Source organism: Zeugodacus cucurbitae, chromosome 5 (genome assembly GCF_028554725.1).
Source record: "Zeugodacus cucurbitae isolate PBARC_wt_2022May chromosome 5, idZeuCucr1.2, whole genome shotgun sequence".
Classification (NCBI taxonomy): domain Eukaryota; kingdom Metazoa; phylum Arthropoda; class Insecta; order Diptera; family Tephritidae; genus Zeugodacus; species Zeugodacus cucurbitae.
Genome location: NC_071670.1, coordinates 25,827,944 through 25,843,502, shown reverse-complemented (window position 1 = coordinate 25,843,502; position 15,559 = coordinate 25,827,944). Strand labels below are relative to the sequence as shown.

At 43.0% G+C, this 15,559-nt stretch overlaps 1 protein-coding gene across 1 annotated transcript; it reads right to left on the bottom strand.

Annotated features, from left to right (window-relative positions):
• Positions 1-5,730: 5,730 nt before the first annotated feature.
• LOC128921998 (uncharacterized) lies at positions 5,731-6,483 on the bottom strand. The gene has a single exon (XM_054231182.1). It carries the CDS (start codon positions 6,481-6,483, stop codon positions 5,731-5,733), a length of 753 nt encoding a protein of 250 aa, XP_054087157.1.
• Positions 6,484-15,559: the final 9,076 nt, after the last annotated feature.

Sequence of the window (15,559 nt, the reverse complement as noted above, 5' to 3'; positions counted from 1 at the left end):
CTGAATTTGGTATCCCCGAAAAACTAATACGGCTCAGCAAGTTTACGATGAGCAACTCCAAAATCCGTCATGATTGGGAAGGACCTCTCCGACCCGTTCGATACCAAACGAGGTTTCAGACAAGGTGGCTCACTATCGTGTGACTTCTTTAACCTGATGCTGGAAAAAATAATACGAGCTGCAGAGCTAAATATAAAAGGTGATATTGATATCATCGGAAGCAACAACCGCGCCGTTTGTTCTGCTTTTTCCCGCCTGGATAAGGAAGCGCAGCTAATGGGTCTGGAAGTAAATGAGGACAAGACGAAATATCTCCTGAAATCAAACAAACAGTCAGCACATTCGCGTCTTGGCTCCCACGTCACTGTTGACAGTCATAAGTTCGAAGTCGTAGATAATTTCGTATACCTGAGAACCAGCATCAACAACACCAACGTTGTCAGCCTCGGAATACAGCGCAGATCAATCTTGCCAACAGGTGGTACTTTGGACTGAGTAGGAGAATATTGCAGACGATGGAACGATAAGCTGTACGAGTTATACGACGACATTGACATAGTTCAGCGAATAAAAAGACAGCGGCTTGTTGTCCGAATGTACGAAAACACCCCGGCTTTGAAACTGTTCGATGCAGTACCCTACGGAGAAAGCCGAGGAAGGGAAAGGCCTCCACTCAGTTAGAGGGACCAGGTGGAGAGCGACCTGGTTGCACTTGGGATCTCCAATTGGTCCCGAACTGCGAACGAAGGAGATGAGTAGCGCGCAAAGATAGAGAGCAGAGAAGTGACCAATCGATTGCAGCTATTGTCGCAGCAAACTCAGTCTAAGAGATCGAGGTTAATATATGTATGTATGTAAAGAATTCATTTTCGGAAGTTCGTTCGTCTATGCAAGCGTTAAGTTGGTGAAAACTAAGATATGTTGATACTGTAAGAATTTATTTTTAGTATTCCATTTTGCTGCATGAAGAGGGATGAAGCTTCAAATGGATAAAATCCCCAGTAGCCCTTAGCCTTTATAGCAAAATATATATGTATATTAGGCATATAACAAATTTTGAGGAAAAATTTGGCATACTACCACGTGGTGGCAAATATTGTACAAGTAATGATTTCGGTTCAAAAACGTTCCGCACAAAAATGGATTTCTAAAAAAAGTCAACATTTTTTTTAAATTTTTTTTTAATATTTTTATTTTTACATTTTTGTCAATTGTTACATGAAATAAGTAAGTAAGTTTATTCTCTATTCGACTATGGTATGCCGTTTTTCGTATTTGCAAAAATTGTAAAAAGTTATATGCCTAATGTATATTGTAGAAGGCTTTATCTGTATCTCGCGTAGTTTAAGATTGGGTTAGCCTATACGCCGTTAGAAAGATACGAATTCGTACTAAAAAACTTTCTCAGATTTGTGAGTGCTTGACTCAGTGTTGGTTGAGCACGTTCCTCACACTGGAAGCCCTCTTGTCGAAAATATCGATGCAAGTATGTAATTCATCGAGTCCGACGTGTCATGTAGTACTGTTTGGGCCATGTAAATAAGGCTGCATACAAAAAAAATAGAGTCGGGCCTCGATTATCCGTAATCCGTTTAACCGGCAACCCCGATTAACCGTGATCACCAAAGAACAGTCGACTGTTTTTGTTTGCAATGTTTTCAAATTTGTTGCTTCTATTAAGCGTGATTACTATTATGGAGGATGGGATTATGTGTAGAAGTTCACGTAGGTTAGGTTAGGTTAGGTACGAAGGCTGTTTCCCTATAGGGAAACACTTAGACTATCGAGAGCAGTCCTTTGTGATGCCATATAAATTCAACCCCCTCACTTATTTATGAATCGACAAAGCGCTTGGAACCTACCCCAAATCTGCAGAGGTTTTTAACTTCTGTATCCGCTAGTTCGCGGGGGTGCCCAAAAAAGTGAGATCCAAGGATTTTTTGTCTAGATCTCGCAAAGGCGGGACATTCCAAAAGGAAATGCTGGGAGGATTCTACCTCACCTTCTTCTAGGCAGCTTTTGCAGCTAGCATCCGATAAAATTCTTAATTTGACCGCTTGAGTCCCAATGGGACAATGGCCAGTTAGAACACCTATAACTTGGGAAAGATTGATCTTGTTTAGGGCGAAGAGTTCCCTTGACCTCTTGCGATTTACTTTGGGCCAGAATGATCTTGCGACAGAACAGGTGCTAGTGACTGTCCAACGCCTGCTCAGTTCGACTGAGACCCATTCATCCAGAAGCAAGTTGCAAGAGGACAGCGGCGCCCCTGTTTGTTCCCATTCCACCGTAAGTGCAACAGAAGTACCTGTCCTAGCAGCTCTGACTTCTGTATCCGCTAGTTCGCGGGGGTGCCCAAAAAAGTGAGATCCAAGGATTTTTTGTCTAGATCTCGCAAAGGCGGGACATTCCAAAAGGAAATGCTGGGATGATTCTACCTCACCTTCTTCTAGGCAGCTTTTGCAGCTAGCATCCGATAAAATTCTTAATTTGACCGCGTGAGTCCCAATGGGACAATGGCCAGTTAGAACACCTATAACTTGGGAAAGATTGAAATTGTTTAGGGCGAAGAGTTCCCTTGACCTCTTGCGATTTACTTTGGGCCAGAATGATCTTGCGACAGAACAGGTGCTAGTGACTGTCCAACGCCTGCTCAGTTCGACTGAGATCCATTCATCCAGAAGCAAGTTGCAAGAGGACAGCGGCGCCCCTGTTTGTTCCCATTCCACCGTAAGTGAAACAGAAGTACCTGTCCTAGCAAGCTCATCAGCCTTGCAGTTTCCTGCGATTCCGCTGTGGCCAGGCATCCAAACTATTATAATGGCAAAGTGCTCCGATGCAACTGATAGCGAGGACTGGCAATCCTTAACCAGCCTGGAGCGCACAGTCATTGAGCTTAAGGCTAATATCAGAGTGGATCGTTACCTTTTTGAAAGCTGCTGCACTCCACAGCACTGAATCCGCTGCAACCTTTATGGCCGCCACTTCCGCTTGGAACACGCTACAATGGTCCGGAAGCCTAAAGCTGTAGTTAATGAGAAGTTCCGGACTATAAACTCCTCCTCCAACTTTCTCCGCTAACTTCGACCCATCCGTAAAGAAGCTTACTGCGTCTCTCCTCCAGCGACTTCTACCCACCCAACCCTCTCTTGAAGGTATGAGAGCAGAGAATACGCCGCCAGGGTAGGGCTCATCGACAGGAAGGTAGTCCAGTAGCCTCGGAATGAAGTCGAAGCGCCTGAGGATACTAGAGTGCCCAGGCGCGCACTCTGTTAAGTACCCAGCCTCCTTCAGCCTGATAGCGGTTTTCGCGGCCATACACCTTCCGGCTATGTCCACGGGTGCTATATGAAGTAAGGAATTCAGTGCCAAAGTCGGTGTGGTCCGTAGCGCACCGCACATGGCTATGAGAGCCGCCCGTTGCACACTCACTAACTTTTTAGCTAGTGGAGTCTTTTCAAGCGCCTCCCACCATACGTGAACCCCGTAAAACATTATAGGCTTGACTATGGTTTTCATACAGCCAAAGAACTACTTTTGGTGAGAGGCCCCATCTACTACCAATGGCTCCCCTACAACAATACAGGGCAACCGATGCCTTTTTTGCTCTTTCCGCACTGTTGGCTTTCCAAGAAAGCTTTCTGTCCAAGACAACACCTAGGTATTTTACACTGTCGGCGGGATGAAGACAGACTCCTCCCATCGACGGCAGAGGCGCATCCGGTAATTTGTATCTCCTGGTGAAAAGAACTAGCTCAGTCTTACTAGGATTTACAGAAAGACCGTTGTCCAGAGCCCAACTTGATACGACATCAAGGTAACTTTGAGTCAAATCATATACGGTATCCAGAAACTTACCTTCAACCATGAGAATCACGTCGTCTGCATAGGCAATCGCCCGGCATCCGATCTCATTAAGCTTTCCCAGAAGGTCGTCTACGACCATGATCCAGAGAAGAGGTGAGAGGACCCCTCCCTGCGGAGTACCCCTATTTACCTCCCGTCGCACCCGTGTCGTGCCCCATTCTGCCACAATCGTTCTATCGCAGAGAAGAGTGAAAATAAGATACTTTAGGTTGGACTCAACCTCGAATCTATTCAGGGCCCTTACTACCGCTTCCGGCAGTACGTTGTTGAAAGCCCCCTCAATGTCGAGGAAGGTTCCCACTGCATATTCATTACGTCCGATAGCTTTCTCTATCCATGAGATGACCACGTGTAAGGCTGTGTCCACTGACCTGCCTTTACAGTAAGCGTGCTGCGCTTTAGAGAGACGGTTTCTGGGAATCCTACCCCTTATAAATCGATCGATCAGCCTCTCCAATGTTTTCAGTAGAAAAGAGGAGAGACTGATAGGCCTGAAGTCTTTGGCCGTGACGTGCGAACTCTTTCCGGCCTTGGGTATAAACGTCACTCTGACCTGCTTCCAAGCCCCCGGAATGTGACCAAGTCTGATGCAGTTTGCATATATTGGTAACAACCAACTACACGAAAGGCTGAGGGCCCGCTGCAGCTGCGCCGGAATGATACCATCCGGTCCAGGGGACTTGAACGGTTTGAATGAATTGATCGCCCATACCAGAAGTCTCTCGTTCAGAAGGTCCGGGAAGGCCACACAGTCTGTCTGGAGTGCTCCAAGTTGCACTCCTTCAGGGGAGGGATTGCTCGGAAAGTGAGTGTCCAGGAGCAATTTGAGGGTTTCCTCACTACTCAAGTGTCCAATTTCCATTTACGTCCTTGAGGTTTTCGGAGGACGTGGGTCTCTTTGAGAGAATGTGCTTAAATCTAGACGCTTCTTGACACCCCTCTACTTTTTCACAGAAAGTTCTCCAGTACGACCTCTTAGCCCTCCTTATCTCGGACTTGTACACGTCGAGTCCCACCCTGTACAATGTCCAGTCATTAGCTGACCTGCTTCTATGAGCTTTGTTGAAAAGTCTTCTGACAGATGCCCTTATTTCAGAGAGCTCCAAAGTCCACCAGATTGGTCTCCCTCTGCCCTTCGGCTTCGTTAATGGACACGAGCTCTCCAGGGCATAGTTGCACGCGGAGCTGAAGATTTCTACGTAATTCTCCAACGCATTAGTTGTAAGCAAGGATTTCCTCTCCGGTGTATCTCGGAGAGCAAAACGGAGCTTTTTGGAGTAAAGGTTCCAATTTGTTTTCCTAAAGTTCCTATAATATTTGTTGGATGGACGTGTTTCGTCCAGACTAAACCCGATGTACCTATGATCAGAAAAGGAGTGGTCCTCTAGGACCTTCCAGTCTGAGATCAAAGGTGCAATCGAGTTAGAGACTTAGGTGAGATCGAGGACCTCCTCTCTACCCGCAGTTACAAAAGTTGGGGAGTTTCCCCTATTACAAATACATAGATCTAGATCTACTATAAACTCGAAAAGTGATTCACCTCTCTGATTCGTAACCGTGCTGCCCCAGATTTCATGCCGCGAATTAGCATCAGAACCAACAATGGCCCCGATGTTCTTTCGCTGCGCCTCCAACAGCGCTTGTCTCAGCAGCAAGGGGGGTGGATCCACCTCGTCATCGTTTCTACCTGAATCGCTGACTGCAAGTAGCTTGTGGCTCTTTGTCTTTAAACCAGAAATACCGTAACTGCTCAGCCACGGTTCCTGGATAAAGACGACGTCGACTCCGTCCCGTTCCAGACGGAGTAATAACTCTGGGGAGGCCGCCTTTGCATGCTGCAGTTTAATCTGGAGAAATTTCATTCTACAGACTCTCCTCCAGTAACGCTAGTTCAGCGCTTGGATTGCCTTCCTCTTGCTCTTCGACGAACAGCTTATCCAGACCGAAGGCGGACTCATCGATTGACGAGCCGCCCCCAATGCTGGCAGCATCCGAGGGGACCTGGTCCACTTCCATGGTCATTTGACCATCCGCTTCTGTTTGAAGCGTCGCAGGCTGCAAGCAGTCCGTCTTGGCTTCGGTGGAGAGAACTCTCAGAGTTACCTTCTCAAAGCCATAACTAATGGCCCCCTTTAGCTCGTTGAGAGGACCGATGGACTCCGCATTAAGCAGTATCAGCGCTTGCCGATAGGGTTCTTCGGTTTTCTCGAGCCGTATCACCTTCCAGTCGTGTGCTGGCAGCGAGGGATTACAATATTTTATAATATCCTCGATTTCCCCCGCAGAGGAGGGTTCAGCTGGAAGCCAGACGCGAGCCCTAGGACGCAGTGGCAAATCTGCCTTGTCTACAGCCTCCAATCTGGCCCCTTCCCAAACCTCCCCCACGAGAGAGACCGCCTCTTTATAGAGCACTGCCGATCGTTCATCCGCACACCTAATCAGCTTGTGAAGCCCGTAGTACCAACCAGCACTTTCGCAATCCGGAGGTGGCCCAGGGTTTCCCCTAATCACCTTCAGGAACACGGCAGAGTTGGCCGCCGCCACCCTCTTCCATTCTTCTCGGGAGATGGCACCATCCCCCCTACTGCGGTCCAACACGCCGATTTTGATTGTCATTCACTTGGGAGTGGTCAGAAACGATTCTTATCCACATGATTCAAGCAGCTCACGACTTCCAGTTTTAGACCAAGTATCCTCTGGGCAGCTAACAGACATCCGTTTGAAGGCGAGCTAAAGTGAGAAGGCGAAGCCGCTTCTGCGGTTGTTCGTAGGGCTTGGGACCCACCACATAAAAGCAGAGTACCAATGAAAAATCGGAAAAGGAAGCCTCGGATGAAAAACCCCATTTTAATGACTGCACCTGCAAACGTTTTAAGGATAATGATATAAGGGCATGCACCTGGAATGTCCGGACCCTTAATTAGGAAGGTGCCTCTGCCCAGCTGGTTGATAGGAGTTTTCGAGAGGAAAATTTTGCGTAAGATTTATGGACCTCAGGACATTGGCAACGCCGAATACCGCAGACGATGGAACGATGAGCTGTACGAGTTATACGACGACATTGACATAGTTCAATAAATAAAAAGACAGCGGCTACGCTGGCTAGGTCATGTTGTCCGAATGGACGAAAACACTCCAGCTCTGAAAGTGTCCGATGCAGTACCGGAGGAAGCCGAGTAAGGTGAAGGACTCCCCTCCGTTGGAGGGACCAGGTGGAGAGCGACCTGGTTACACTTGGAATTTCCAACTGGCGCCGAACTGCGAAGGAAAGGCGTGGCGCGCTCTCAGCGATTCGGCTATAACCGGCTAAACGGTTGAACGCCAATCACATATATACTATAATCTGTGATTGCAGAATTTGTTTTATAATTTTTTTTGAGTACAGAAGCAAACGCTTTCACATGTCTTTGTTTAATGTCCATTTTTATACTCTCGCAACAAATTTGCTAAAGAGAGTATTATAGTTTTGTTCACACAACGGTTGCTTGTGTCACCAGAAATAAAAAAGTTAGATATGGGGTTATATATTTATAAATGATCAGGATGACGAGTGGGGTTGAAGTCCGGATGTCTGTCCGTGCAAGCGATAACTTGAGTAAAAATTGAGATGTCGTAATGAAACTTGGAACACATATACCTTAGCACTCTGAGTATTGGTATTGTATTGGGTATTGAAATCGGAAATGGGGAAAACTGAAAACATATAAAGAGCCATAACTAAGCCATAAATTAAGCTATTGAAGTAAATATTGGTATGAAGGATCGCACTATGAAGGGGCATATGTGGATGTAATTTTTTGGGGAAGTGGACGTAGCCCTGCCCTCTACAAAGTTTTTTGTACATATCTCGTAAACTATTAAACCTATATCAAGAAAACTTTCTAGAGTCGTTTATTTTAGGTACAGTTCAAAAATGGAGAAAATCGGTTTATAACCACGACAACCTCCCATACAAAGGTTATGTTGAAAACTACTAAAAATGTTTTAATTCAGTAAGGAAAACCACCAGAAACCTTAAATTTCATTATAAAGATGATACAGAAGAGCTGCACTCAAAATGGTATACAAAATTTTAAATGGACGTGGTTCCGCCCACTCATGGGTCAAAAACCATATCTCCGAAACTACTCGACTAATTTCAATGAAATTCGGTTTTTATTATCTTCCTAGCTTTCCAATGATATGCTGAGAAAATAGTCCAAATCGGATCACAACCACGCCTATTTCTTTGAAGTCGATCTGAATCGTGTACTTTACAATATATAAAGTAATCACTAGTTAAGATATCGGAACAGAACTTTGCAAACATACTGCAAAGGGCATCGCCCTTCTAAAAATCGTAGAAATCGGTCCATAAGTTTTCAAGGCTCTATATATCGAATATGAGGACCTCGGTGCTCATTGAAGGCAGGACACATACAGCCTTGGCCAAAAGTATTAGGCACCCCATTAAAATACAGGTATTCTCAAATGTGGCTATCAAAGTTTACCACTTCTTTTTGTAACTGTCTTACATGGGTATTTAACTGTTGATTAAACGAATAAATTTTGTAATATTAAATGTATTAAGCTAAAACTAAAAATTGTCATTTTTAAGAAATTCATAAAATATTTTATAACATTTTTTTTATTTTTCTTTATGTTATTATCACTAATTCATTGTATTTTAACTGTTTTACTAATAAAACTTAATTATTTCATTTGTTAAAACAAAAAATTCAGTAATTAGTGTGGGTGCCTAATACTTTGTATTTTGTAATGTTGTTTGTCGATGTTCAGTCTGGATAAGTAGAAGATTAACCTGCAATAATATCCAAAACGAGGTTGTGCTAGGGTTAGGTTAGGATTAGGTTTGTAGGCAGATCTTTGCAAAAACACAGAAGATTTCACTTAGACAGCTTAGAGCGCTGTCCATTGTGATACCAGTAAAGCACCCTTTTACGAACGGCTAATGTCGATTCCAGCCAATTCGCTAGGAACGCCGAAATAGGGCCTTCCGAGGTGTTTCAACCTCAGTCTGGCAAAAGCTGGACAATGGAGAAGGAAATGCTTAGCCTCGCCTTCCTCCATACAGCTTTGGCAACTTGTATCTGCCACGATCCCAAGTCTCAGCGCATGGGTACCCATTGGACAATGTCCAGTAAGCACACCAATGATCGCGCTAAGATGGATCTTGCCCAGAAAAAGCACTTGAGAGGACCTCTTACGCTCCACAGAGGGCCAAAAGGACCTCGCCACTGCACAAGTGCTGGTTGTTGACCAGCGTTTGACGAGCTCATGCCCGCTCCCATTCAGACGTCAATGTTGCTATCATATACTCCCTTGCATGCTTGTCCGTTTTACAGTTACCAACGATTCCGCGGTGACCGGGAACCCACACTAGTCAGATAGCAAAATAGTATTTGCCGCTCTGCTGTAGGAATGATTACATCATACCTTTCTAAAAGAGGTCACCATACGGAGCAGTGCGTCCACTGCTACTGAAAGAAACCTCTAGGAGACGGTTCCGCGGTGCAGTGGTCCAAGTAGTCAGGGATGCAATCGAACCGACGGAGAATTTCAGAGTGCCCCTGCTTGGGACCGATCATGTACACGGCGTCTCTGAGTCTGACAGCGACCTTTGCCGCAATGCACCTACCAGCAATATCAACAGGTGAGACGTGTAAAATGGCATTTAGACCCATTGTTGGTGTTGTTCTTAGCTCTCCGCTGATTCCAATGAGAGCCGCTCTTTGGACACGCTCGAGCTGCTTAGCTTGTGTACTTTCTCGAATGCCCTCCACCAGACGACAACGCCATAGAACATTATAGACCCCACCTTTTTCCAATAGCCCCTCTACAGCAGTAAAGTGCTACTGAAGTTTTTTTTCACTCTCTCCTCAATATTTGGCTTCCATGAGAGCTTCATATCAAGAATAAGCCCCAGGTATTTCACCTTGTCCGCCAGTTGCAGACTGGAGCCTCCCAGTGACGGGAGAGTGACATTTGAAATTTTGTACCTTCTTGTAAATAAGACGAGTTCCGTTTTATTAGGGTTTATGGCTAAGCCACTTTTATGCGCCCAGCGGGTTACCACTTCTAGGTATCCTTGGGTCATCTCATATACGGTGTTAAAGAATTTCTTTTGACCAAAAGGGCTACATCATCAGCATAGGCAGTCACTCGACAGCCTTGATTTTCAAGTTCCCTCAGTAGGTCGTTCACCACCAGGATCCAGTGCAAAGGGGAGAGTACGCCACCTTGTGGGTCCGGAGCGCATTTGCGCTTCCCCACTCCGTAATGACCGTTCTGTCGCTGAGCAGACTATAGATGAGATGCTTAAGGTTCGCTTCTACCCCAAAATCGTCTAGCGCACCAATGACCGTTTCCGGTCTTACATGGTTAAAGGCCCCCTCGATATCGAGGAAGGCACCTACCGCGTAATCATTATTTAAGAGGGCCTCCTCTAACCACGACACTACAGAGTGTAAGGCGATGTCTATCGACCTGCCTTACAGTAGGCGTGTTGAGCTTTAAATAGCTAATTTCTAGGGATTTTCTCCCTTATGTACAGATCCATGTGCCTCTCCAGCGCCTTCAAGAGGAACGAGAAGAGACTAATGGGCCTGAAATCTTTTGCAGCAACATGAGAGCTTTTACCAGCTTTAGAGATGAAAGACATCCTAACCTGCCTCCAAGTCTACGGAATTTGACCTAGTCTGACGCACTGCGCGTAGATCGGGGCCAGCCAGCTGCATGATTGATACCTTGGCCGCTCGCTGTAGCTGCGCAGGTGTAATGCCCTCTAGTCCGGGGGACTTGAAAGGTTTGAAAGAGTTCAAAGGCCAGGTCAGATGCCGATCATCCAGGAGGTTTTCTCAGTATAACAGGAGATGGTTCCACCACGTCATCGTGCGGCATATAGGCCGAGACTAGCCAGAGTTCTCCGACTTCACACTCCAATCTGGTGGTCACATCGTCTCCGTTACTGTAATTGGATAAAACGAAAACGTTAATCTCATTACGGAACAGCATGCAAGCTCTTCTTTTACCTGCACAGCTGGCTGTCATTAGCCTGTGGCTCATCGTTCTTAAACCCGATACACCGTTGCTACAATAAGTTGGCGGATGCCGCCTTGGCTTGTTGGAGATTAATTTGCGGGATCTTCATTCTCCAAACTCTTCTCCAGGAGTGTGAATTCCGCACTCCTCTTCGAACAGTTTGCCGAGATTGAATGGATGCCGTGGTGCCAACCCGCGCTCTCGCAGCTTGGAGGAACACCAGGGTTTCCTCTGATCACCGTCATGAAAACCGCTCCCACTCATCGTGGGAGATGGCTTCATCCTCCCTGGTCCGGTCGCATACTCCAAGTTCAATAGACCCCGCAAAGTTTGGCGCTTTCGGTAAACTTCGGGGCCTCTCCAACTCGTGGTTTCTTACCAAGGGAGGATTCCCCCTCAAACGACCTTTGTCGTTTAGCCTGCGATTGAGTTTCACCCAATCCCACCGGTTTACCATCGCCACCGTCGCTAAGTACCTTCCTAGCCCACTCTAGTGTGCTGGCATGCTGCCCAGGTTTCTGCTCAGCATGCTCGCCACCGTAGCGTTCTTGGCTGCCATGCGGCGAACCGACTTCAACTTTTTGGACGCTTAACCGAGGGTTCTTTACTAGTGCTGGCGATTTGGCCGCCTCACAAAGTTTTGTCTTTTTACTGCCTTTCGCGGCAGACGATTCCGTCGCCGCCGGCAGTTACCCTCCCGGGACACAGTCCGTTTTTAAAGTCGGTTCCGGCTTTCCTTCTCCCTCTTGCGTTTTCGTTTTAGTAGGTTTCATTATTTAATAGGGTCCCCACTCAGAGCCTCTAACCATCTCCCGGAAGGTAGTCGCCTTTAAAATTGTCCCAAGTTTATATCGGTTAAGACGCCGAAGCGAATGTTGACGCAAGTTACGTGTTACAATGTTATCTCGATGTAAATGCAACATAATTAATAATTACATTGCATAATCTATTACATTATTATAAACAACACTAAACGATGTTCCACATCCCAACTAATTCCTGTTCCTTTAATTGAATTATACATACATACAAAATGTAAGCGGTCACGCCACTCTTCTAGTCAACAGCTATTACAAATGTAATATGCCGTTTTAAAAATCCAATCAGACAGTCTGAAGATTGGCGTCGCCACAAAAGCACTAATCAACTATACCGAAATTAACTCCGAAGAGCTTTTTCCGCTTGCGTTGTCCCTTTTTTATTGCTAATAAACTAACAAAATTCAATTGAAAAGGATATTTGTATTTTAAAACAATTCGGTCGAGAATCAAAAAGGTAACTGTCGCAGTCAGGTAAACTTTGATCAAAAGTTGTACGAACAACCGAACACATATCTGGAAGTTTAACGTAAAGTCTAAAAAAAAATAACCAAGAAAAATTGAAAGTTTTATATTGAAAAACCAAATATTAATGTTACAAAGTGTTACAGCGAGAGAAATAGACGAACAAAGTGCAAACAGTTTAAAATAAATACTAAAATTTACATTTTACAAAATAAGAAAAGTGCGAAAATAGTACAAACGAAAGTGCAATGAAACTTAAAAATAAATAGACAGCTTATAAGAAAAAAAAGTAAAAAATTCTGAAGAAAAAAATACAGTGAAAATAATATAGAAAGCGAAAACGAAAGCTACAGCGAATAATAAGAACAATTTTTGGTAAAAATCCAGCCCAAATTTATAACAAAACCCTCTGAAAAAGTTTAGTAAAAAGAAAGCGTTATATAAAAAAAAAAACAAAGGCTAACACAAAAAAACTCAAAAATCCAAAAAAACGTGAAAAAGTGGTAATTAAAAGTTTAGTGAAAACCAAACCAAATATACAAATCATTTCAATTATAAAAAAAAAATAAAATCGTTACAAAAAAAAGTTTTTTTTACAAAAAATTTATAATTCCGCCAAAAAGTGCTATTGTGTCACGTAGTCTCGAAAATATTTACAGCAAAATTGTGAAAAAATAACCCACAATTTTTTTGCTGTAAAAAGTACAGTATCGATAAAGTTAAAATTAACAGCTTGCAAGATGCGTTAAAACAGTAACAACGGAAATTGCGGTATATATATACATATATATATAAAGTACAGATCAAAAACGAAAGGCAACTAAATTTCCAGTGAAAAAAATATAAAATATATATATATATATGTATATATAATATACTAAAAAAAAAAAAATAAAACCAAAAAATATTAAGAAAAAGTTAAAATATTTTTGTTAAAAAACAATTTACTACAAAAAGTTAAAGAAACACTTCTAAAACACAAAATATATACAGTTACGGACAATCGAATAAAACCATCAGAATATATGGTTATAGTGATAAAATTTAATAAAAAATAATAGGGATAGCGGCCTACTAACGAAGCCAATGTGTATCCAGAAATAGAACCCAAATGCAAAAAAAGTGCAGAACGTTGTCAAAACAAAAAAAAGGAGACTACATCTCTACGTTTCCAAAAAGAAACATTTCGTGGACCACATCTTTAAAACTACTTATCTACAACTACTACAATAATGGAAAATTTAAACCAAACCATCGCCGAGCTGGAAAGGGAAATCGGAAGGTTACTACAAACTCAACAACAAGCTCAACATCTACTACAACTACAAATGAACCAACAACAAATGCAACAACAGTTCTACAGATTCCACATGTCATCAAGAGACATCATGGATCCATTCAGAAGAATTAAGCCACTAGATGACCACCACAACCCAAAAGCGTTTATCAAAGCAGTCGAATCCAACATTTCTCTCTGCTGCACAGACCAGGAACTAATCCAACACTGCATCAATATACCAATGAGAAAATACTGGGCACCGCTGGAAAAAGAACGAGAGAGCTAGAGGACAACCCATCGTGGGAAACCATCAAAGCCAAAATTCTACAAAGATCTCGTCCAAGGAAAACTTACGCAGAGGTATTTAACTATTGTAGGACGGTCAAAGTGAGTAACCTCAATGAACTATTTGTAATTTTTGAAAAATGTAAAGCAGATATAAACGAAATATACATATTTGATCCTTTAAAACCGGGCATTTACATACCCGAAAATGTAGATAGGGAGGGGAAATCGATGGGCCTATAAGGGCACATATAACCGAAACGGAAACACTAAATGACATAATTGTAAAATATTCAAAATTAAAATTGTTTGGACACCCCGGTTTTGGCTCGACCAGGGTTATTTTTTTAAAGCGCGGCCGAAGGCCGCCAGTGCAGAAAGGAGTTCTACGCGAAAAAAAACTTTGAACACCCCGGTTTTGGCTCGACTACGGTTATTTTTCGGACATCCCTGGAAAGATTTTTTATATACATCCTTGATGCAGAAGAGAGGTCTACGATAAAAAACTATGATAAGCTAATAAATAAAACACAGTCATTAAAAAATCTATGATCTATGGTTTCTAACATGTGGCAACGCTCGTTTTCCACATAATTGTAAACACAGAAACCTTTTCAGCTATTAGTGTGCTAAGTGATTTTTAAAATAAGTAATTTTTGCTAAAAAAAATCTTAAATACATCTAGATTTTGAATTAAATTTAATGTTAATAGTGTATTTTTCAATATGTGAAGTGAAAAATGTAAAAAAATAGTGTTACAGTGTGTGAAATTCCATGTTTTACTTATAGAAAAAATTGGACTTTTAAACATGAATATTTTAAAAACTATAAGTCCAATCAAGAATATTTATATATATTCCTGCTCTGGAGAGCCTCCTCTTTCACCCTATACCCCATTATCGGAGTTGTCAAACCCCGACCGCCAAAGTAATCGGAATCGTGCCATACAAATTTTAATCGAAACAATTACAACAATCGGAATAATTACGATTACGGGTACAACACTTCTAAAAACTGAAAATACTGTGACAAACATGGAAGCAAGAATAAATTAGAATCGACAATCGAAATCGATAACTTGCCAGATTTATCCAGACATCAATATTCGTAGTTGCTAGAATGTTCGAGTGGCGATATGTTGCCAGCAATCGACTATATAAGGGCTGCCAGACTGGCAGCAAGACACAGTTCTAATCAGAGAGTTGCCGAGTCAAATGCAAGAAATTAGAAGTAAGAAGTTGTAAACTTGTACAACAGGTAATAAAGTGTTAAGTTTGTTAAATTAAAAATAAAGATAAGTGTATAACCATTAAACAGTGACTTTTTATTTGACAATCCAGTGATCGAACTCAAGGTAGAGTTTCAGCGTAAACGATTTATTTTGGAAATCCGTTACAATTGGTGTCAGAAGTCGGATTGACCAATAAAATTCCAGAGGAGATAATGGTTCAGTTCAACGATTTAAAGATACCACAACTCAAAAATGAGTTGGAACAACGAGGCTTAGCAACGAATGGGTGGAAAGCTGAGTTACAAGCCCGTTTGCGAGAGGCAATGGAAGAAGAAAACATCAACGTGGATGAATTTGTTTTTGAATCGCTGTTACAGGAATCGGCAACGAGAATTGAGGAAAAGGAAGATACTCCATGTTCATCAGGGGTACTGGACATGAACAAACTTTTGTCTCATCAACTTATCGTCACAGCTCCAGGCGCAGTCATTAGACATGAAATCCCAGCAGCAATCACAGTTTGAACAGGACACACGCTTAACAACAAAGTTGTCCCAAAAAACAGAGCAGACA

Excerpts from the sequence above, each read along its gene's own strand:
- LOC128921998 (XM_054231182.1), bottom strand. The coding sequence starts at position 6,483 with ATGACAATCAAAATCGGCGTGTTGGACCGCAGTAGGGGGGATGGTGCC.